This window comes from Rhinolophus sinicus, linkage group LG03 (assembly GCF_036562045.2).
Source record: "Rhinolophus sinicus isolate RSC01 linkage group LG03, ASM3656204v1, whole genome shotgun sequence".
Taxonomy (NCBI): domain Eukaryota; kingdom Metazoa; phylum Chordata; class Mammalia; order Chiroptera; family Rhinolophidae; genus Rhinolophus; species Rhinolophus sinicus.
In genome coordinates, this window is record NC_133753.1 from 65,319,334 (window position 1) to 65,327,600 (window position 8,267).

The following is an 8,267-nucleotide window of genomic DNA, read 5'->3' on the forward strand; positions in this document are numbered from 1 at the left end:
ACAACGCTTGTGGGTCTGGAGGATTAAGATGGCATAGATGTGAATATGTGAACCATATTTTATTTTCTGTTTACATAATAAACCTTAAGGGATAGTCCTACATTATCATTTTGAGTGCAAGTTAGCATATGTGAAGTTGGAGTTTTTCTTTATTTTACTAACCTGAGCATGTATGATTATTAAAATAACTTGCTAATCAATTGTATTTTAAAATACTAAATTGTACATTATGTGCTTTCTACAAAAGTGAACACCAAAAACCGAATGCTAAACCAGTTTTGTTGGTAAAAAGCCCTCCATAGATGTAACTAATGAGGAATTGCAGTGTGTTCAGCTGCTACATTCTATTCCGGCTCTTTCTCAGGAAACAGATATATGTAAATGTGATTCAGAGTAGATTTCTATAAGCAGACAGAAAGGAAATATTATTGATGTATAGTTTTCTTTCCCTTGATGAACTAAGGTCTGTTACACGTATTGTAATTCTGGTTCTAAAAGGCAGAGTCAGATAACACTTCAAAAGGAGAACCAAACCTCATGGCATTGAGGTCCAATTTAAATTGTGGCATTGAAAACTAAGGATTGGCTTCACAGCGATGTTAATCTTCCAATGTGAAATACATCATTTTTCACATCTGTGCTTTAAGTTTAGTGGTAACTACTGTTGTTATTTGACTTTCTCGATACAAGGTCCAGTAAATTCAATGTTGTATTCACTCACTGTTGGGATTCTAGGGGACCCGTGAATAGCATCTTCTCTTCCCTACCCAGATCAGAACCAACTGAAAGAGAGAGATGGCTTCCAACAAATGGAGCTCAAAGAGGTTGGCTTTATTGCTGATGAAATGTAGGGGATTGTTGTGACTTGGGTAGGCAGCCAAACAGTCTTCCTTATGCCACGCCACCGAAATAAACTTACACATCAAGTCCCTGGCAGAAGTGAAAAATCTCAAGCCTTACCTATGGAGACCTGTCCAAGTGGAACCACCAGCATGGGAGAGCAAAGAAGCACCCTTGGGGGAAGTGTGGGGGAGGAGTGCTGCCTGCCTTGCAGGAGGGGGTTGAGCTGAGCGTGCCATTTCTTCCCCCAAACTCACCAGTCAGATAATTGGCGCTTCTTTCCATGGGGCGAGTACTGGGAAGGGAAGTGAGGTTGTGTGCTTCCCTACTATAAGTTCTTCCACAGGGAAATGTGAGGAGAGTGGGGAGTAAGTGTTCCTTGTTACCACTTGACCTCGGACACACTTCTGTGTACACCGGCCTGTCAGAAAGAAAATGCATTAGATTTGTGGTTAGTCTATTATTTAGTCAAATTCTCTTGTGCTGAATTTCTTTCTAGATCATAAAAAAGGAGGCATCTATGCATATATAGTATTTTTACCACTAAGCATTTGAGCTACTTATCAACAGAAATTCATAAATAAAGAGTAAAATATGAATAACAAATAAAAATAGCAGAATAGGGCAAAAAAGATACAAAGTCAGTCACATACCGTGTTACCCCAAAAATAAGACCTAGCTGGACCATCAGCTCTAATGCGTCTTTTGGAGCAAAAATTACTATAAGAGCCAGTATTATATTATTATATTATATATTATATTATATTATATTATATTATATTATATTATATTATATTATATTATATTATATATTATATTACATTATACCCGGTCTTATTTTACTATAAGTAAAATAAGTAAAATATTATAGTAAAATAAGACCGGGTCTTAATATTTGCTCCAAAAGAGCTGATGGTCCGGCTAGGTCTTATTCTTGGGGAAACACGGTAGTAAAGAAGGGGAAAGAACTATACTAATTTTTCAAGGAAAACAGTGGAATTTCCTATAGGACCCATTTAGTGAATAGTGTTCTTAAAAACTTCTATAATATATGCAAAAACGAGTCAGATAAGGTTGTTTTAAAAATAACACCCTTCAAAGAAAACTAGAGCGACCAACTGTCTTAGTTTGTTCAGGAGTGTCCTGGTTTTACCACTGAATGTCCCTTGTCCCAGGAAACCCTCAGTCCTTGGCAAACTGGGACGGTTGGTTGCTCTAAATTGAAACTAAGAACATAAAGCCATAGAGCAGATTAATTACCCACAAGGCAAAGCTAATGGAGTTCAGGCTAGAATGTAGATAAGCAGAGGGATGTCTGGCCTGCCCATCCACTGGCACCATCTGGCTGCGTGGTTAGCAGCATGGGCTCTGGGGGAGGCACCCCTGGCTTTGAATCTTTGCTCTGCTAGTTACTTAGTCAAGTTACTTAATCTCTTTTTCCTCTACACCTTGGTTTCCTTATCTATAATATAAGATGGCTTTAATGTTTACCCTATAGGGTTGTAATAAGGATCAAATGAGAAAATCCACATAAAATGATTTGGTTGGTGACTGGACATGTTTAGCTTATGTGGTGTGTAACATTTAATCAGCAGATGTCCCATAAACGTCTGGATTTCTGACTTTTCTAATAAATCAGCAGGTCCTTCCACCAGTGAGGGGAGCTGAGTAGCAAATGGCCCCTTAGAAGAAGGGGCATGTACCCTCCAGGAAGACACGGCCCCCATCTGGCCATCTGTTCTTCATGTGCTTGGCCCTTTGGCACCCTGTAAGCCTGGGACTCCCATCCCATGTTAGATACCTTTGTGCCTTAGGGTGTGGGCCAATCACTCAGGGCCTGTTAGAAATGCAGAGCCTGAGGCCCCACCCCAAACCCACTCAATCAGAATTTGCACTTTAGTAAGTTCCCCTGTGGATACTTCCAGTGAAGCTTGAGAACCACCGTTACAAACCACAGAGCATTATTCCTAATCAGGGTGAGTGTCGGGATCATCTGGAGAGGTTTCTGCTTGTTTTACACCCACGCCCAAGGCCCTCGCCAGCCTTAACTGAAGTCTGAGTCCCTGGTATGGAGAGCGTTCAGGCTGTCAAATTAATGCAAGTCACAGATTTTGTTGTGCATATTTGAGAAGTATGGGTTTCGGTTTAGATGTGAGAAGGCTAACTGTATTATCCTATTGTGGTCCTCCGATAGAACAAGTTCTACCCAAACTGGCAACTGTGCAATCTGAATATACTTCATGTTGAAATTCTTCTGCCCATCAAAAGGCTTATTTGATTCTAACTTGCTCGATAAAGCCTGGTTGCAGGTGGACTTGACTTTTGGGAAGGATGTAGGGGTGGCTTGAAGGGATGTGTATTAGTATATGTTATTGTTTGTACCACGATTTCAAAGAAACTAGGTTGTTTTGAGAAAGTTTTCTTACTGGTTTGCAGTGGAGCAGTGAGATTCTAAAAATAGTAACACTATTAGCTGATTTTTTTCCTTTAGAAAATATTTTGGCTTGCTCTTAGGGAAATACTTAACTCATTGCTTTGATGGATTTCTGTTTCTCTCAAACAGTGTGTGCCTTCAGGCCTCCTAGTTATTATTTGTTAAATTACTTTTCCAAGGCTGCTAATTGCTTCTCAGATGCTCTTAGTAACTTAATCCTCATGCAAAGTTTATTTGATCAAAATATCAGAGCTGCCATGGTAGAAGTTTCCAGTGTTAATTCCTTTTTTTTGGTTTTTAATACAACTTCAGTATATAGTAAGTTTGTATTTGGTGAATTTATCTTTTCAAGTTATTTTTAAACTAATGTTCTTTAATCTGATTCTGCTTGAGGTAGAGTTTTCATGTACATATTCACTGCTTATTTTTCTCTATCTACTTATAAAATGTCACTTTATCATTTTGTTAGTCGTGTGAAGTGAACACTGGCATATTGGAGAGTTTTAATATTTAATTGTCATGTACTTATCACTTTATCAGTGATTGGGAGCTTCTGTTTCCATTGCTGTATTCAAATTGGGTAAAAGGAAAAGTGACTAAAGATTGTGACTAGACCAGACCTATGGACCAGCGGTGTGTCATCATCTGGGATCTTGCTAGAAATGCTAAGTCCCAGGCCCTTCTCCACACCTGCTGCATTTTAACAATGTGATTTGTATGCACTGTGAAGTGTGAAAAGCTCTGGACTAGATGGTTTACTAGTCCCTCTACTTTAGGACTGCAAAAAAGACTAGCGGATGTGGTGGTGGTAAAAATGTCAGAAGATATCTTTTTTCCTGTCTGCTCAAACCCTGCTTTTCTTCATTTTGATGAAGAGAACTTCTTCAGATTGTCTTCTTATTTCTCCAGCCATCCCTGTTGTCCTTCTTTTGGGTAACCTTCCCCATAGCCACAGAGAGTAAGCGTGTCCTAGCTTGAGTTCTCTACTCTACTTGGAGACACATATAGCCAGCACGGGATCATCTGTGCTTTGTACACTTTTGATTTTTAGATCTTTCTCTTTGCTGTCTGCCTCACATCTGTCTGGCATTTTAAGCTATACTGAGTTCATCCCTTAGGCAGCACTTCTTGCCTCTGGCTGCACGTTAGAATCACCTGGTGAGATTTTAAAACACATTAATTAATACCTTGTTTCCATCCCAGATGAATTCAGTAGATTGCTAAGGGTTGGCTCTGGGCATCAGTATTTTTAAAGTCAGTTTCTGAGAATGGGGTCTTTGTGATTGTGTTGGGTAGCCATGCTTGAGCATCATTGCTGCTGGGCTCCATCGTATTCACAAAGGACATTGTTCTAGGATATAAGATGAGGAGGACGTAATCACTACTCTGAATTATTTCACAGTCTATCGATGAAGGCAGGCACTTAAGCAGATAATCACAGCAGGGTGAGACAAGTATAATATGAGTTTCGGGACAAAGTACATGGTCACACTCCAGAGGGGATGATGAAACCTCGGGAGATGGGGAAGTGGTATTTTAGTTGTCTCCAAGGATGAGTGGTCATTTACTGGGTGGGCAAGAAGGAGCACACTCCAGATAGGAGGAATAGATAGCACTTATAAAGGTGTGGGGTCATGGTCTTAGGATTCCTTATCTTAGGTGTGGAATATTGAGGTCCCCTTCTTATCCATTCCACCTTCCCCTACACCCTGTTAAATATTTCTTCTCCCTGGGTTGACAATATCACTACATTTTTTCATTTTACTCTCTGCAACTACAAATCATTTGCCCTTATTTATTAGTTTTTTTAAATAGCAGCTTTGCTGATATATATTTTATATACCTATATTAGATTCCTATGGTTGCCACAACAAATGATCACAACTGAAATTTATTATCTCATGGACCTGGAGGCTTGAAGTCTGAAATCAAGTTGTCAGCAGGGCAACACTGCCTGGAGGTTCTGGAGAATACTTCCTTCTTCCAGTTTCTCAAGCTGTTGACATTCTTTGGTCTCCTTGCTTTGTGGTAACGTCACTCCAATCTGCCTCTCTCTTCACATTGCCTCTTTCTCTGTGCGTGTCTCAAATCTCCCTCTGTTTTTCTCTTATAAAGGCATTTGTTATTGAATAGAGGGCCTACCTCAATAATCCAGGATGATCTTCTCATCTCAAGATCTATAGCTTAATTACATCTACAAAGACCCTTTTTCCAACTAAGGTAACTTGCACAGGTTCCAGGGGTTAGGATATGGACAGAGCTTTTCTCAAGCCACCATTCAACAATTCAGTGATTTGTATTACAGTATATTCACAGAATTGTCTGTTCTTCACCATTATCAATTTTATAACATTTTCTTCACTCCAAAAACAAACACTGTATCCGTTAGCTGTCACTCCCCATTTCCTCCAACCCCCCAGACCTAAGTAATCACTAATCTACTTTCTGTGTGTATGAATTTGCCTGGTCTGGACATTTTATATAAATGGAATCATACAGTATGTGGCCTGTTGTGTCTGGCTGCTCATACTTAACATGATGTTTTCAAGATTCATCCATGTCGTAGCATGTATCAGCACTCCATTTTTTTTATTGCTAAATAATATTCTGTTGTATGGATATGCCACATTTTATCCATTCGTTAGTTGATAAACATTTGAGTTGTTAATACTTTTTGGCTATTATATGTAATGTTGCTATGAATATTGGTGTAGAGGTTTTTGGGTGGATGTATGTTTTCATTTCTCTTGGGCATATACCTAGGAGTAGAATTGCTGAGTTTATGGTAACTTTTTGAGGAACTGTCAGACTGTTTTCCAAAGTAACTATAGATTCCCACCAGAAGTGTATGAGGGTTCCACTTTCTCCGGATTCTTTTTTATTGTCTTCTTTTATTTGGTTCTGTTGTCAATTCTGCCTTTTCTGATAACCTTCTCACTAAGGTTTGTAGAAGAATATTTCCATTCCATTTCTGTTAGTGTCATAATTTTTCTTCTTACAATGAAGATTGAGTTCTTATCTACTCTAAGTATAATATTTACTTTTGCTTTCACCCTACTTCCTAGAAACTTAGTTCAAAGAAAAAAACAAAAAACAAAAACAAAAAAACAAAACAAAACAAAACAAAAACCCGATGCCTGTCTCCAAATCCATAACCATTTTAGGTCTCAAAACCCTCATCTGTAAGCTCAATGAAGGCAAGCTTATCTTTCGCTTTTTCGTGCAAACTTTATATGTAATTTATGGTGACTGTTCAATAAATATTAAATAAGAATGTGGTTATTGTTTCATGTGTAAAAGGATTTAATGTTTTGGAGGCAAAATAAGTTTCCTTAATTATGTACACATTTCTGATTGCCTAACAACTTTGGTTATTGTTTTTAATGTGCAGATGAACAGGAAACTGAAGATGTGGCAGAAGAATGTAAAGAATCTTAAGTAACGACTTGCTGGGGTGTGCTTTAAGAAAGTTGGTAAATTAAGTGAAATTATACTTTTTCCGATTCTTTGAATTCAATGGATGCATTGTAGAGACCATTCCTCAAATAATGATTTTAATGTTTGGATTTACTCTTTCTGGATTATATTTCCTTGATATTTTTGAGACTTGAGGTATTGTTGTTTCATAGTTTTTCTTCATTGAAATTCTTGGGAAAATTGGTTTTTATTGCTAATCTTGCAACATCAGGGATACATTATAGAAACCAACATTTTATGTACGCGTGCTGTTTTAAAACTAGTTGAAGTGTTATGATTGTTTTGTATTTGATTTTACATGTTATAACTTTATTGTGATTCAGACAGATTTAACTACTATGAATTCTTGTTTTGGCCCGGATTTCCCTTTTTTCCTTTTCTCTCATGCCTGTTAAGTAAGTAAAATTTGCCATAGAAAGAAATGAATTTTCTCAACAAAACAGTGTTAGGATAGCCTTTGCTGTCTTACCAGCAATAATACTTTTCTTAACCTGGAGTTTGAATTATTTGATATATTACTTTCAGTTTTTTACCTTTTAGAGTTTGCCTTTTAGAATGCAGGAAATAAAGATCAGCTACTTTAAAAATATTCTACAATATTATTTTAAGAGAGAAGGTTTGTCTAGTTACAAGTCATTAAACTGGATTCATGCAAACATTTCACGTCAACACTCCATATGATGAATTGGCACTAGAACTACAAGTCCAATTTATTTTTTATTAAAAAAAAAATGAGCTGGCTTTAATGAAATTTGGAGTAGTGTATATATGGCGTTATTATTATTTGCACATTTTCATCTACTGATATTGTATACTGTTAATATTTGCTTACATCAAATTTCCTTGACTTTTTAGAATGAAGAATTCTATAGCTACTATTTGCAGAACAGTTAATAGGCAATTTCTTTTTTGAGCCTCCTGTTTCAGTTTACATTAAAATAGCAATGGTTCATGCTAGTATCAGTGTGCTACAAGTAATTTATCTTCATGCTAAGAGGTTTGCTCTTGGGGTGCCAGCAGAAGTTAAAAGTCATGATTTTAGACTCTTATAAGTATGACATGTGTGATTGTAAGGTTTGGCTCAGAACAGTGAAAGGGGAAAGGTGATATGGGTGGGAATGTGGAGTGGTGACAGAAAGGAGCCATTTTGCCCATCAGACTTTCAAAGGAGCTCAGTTTTCTAAACTGATGTACTTGCGGTATTTGGGGGGGGGGGGGGGAGAGAGAGAGAGAGAGAGAGAGAGAGAGAGAGAGATATGAGTGGAGGGGTGGGGTCGGGAGAGCTTATGGCTTTATAATGTGTTTCTGCAAATGGTATTTGGGGCATAGTGACATTTTATGTTACAGGCGTTTAAGAGAGGGAAAGAAAACAGAATTATCCAAAGTGATGAATTTTACCATTATAAGAGGTAACACCATGTAACAGTATGTCAACTGAAGGTACCTCCAACAAGGAGTGGGAAGCTGAATTTATAATATAATTCAACATGAAGGCTTCAGATTAAAAAAGAAATGT

At 37.6% G+C, this 8,267-nt stretch overlaps 1 protein-coding gene across 2 annotated transcripts in view; it reads left to right on the top strand.

Annotated features, from left to right (window-relative positions):
* The window catches only part of FSIP1 (fibrous sheath interacting protein 1), a 164,469-nt gene extending 156,524 nt beyond the window's left edge, over positions 1-7,945 (top strand). For both annotated transcript variants that reach the window (XM_074327919.1, XM_019725567.2), the window contains exon 12: positions 6,666-7,945. In XM_074327919.1, coding sequence (XP_074184020.1) covers positions 6,666-6,712 — 47 coding nt within the window. In that variant the 3' untranslated portion in view covers positions 6,713-7,945. The remainder of the gene's footprint in view (positions 1-6,665) is intronic.
* The last annotated feature ends 322 nt before the right edge of the window (positions 7,946-8,267 follow it).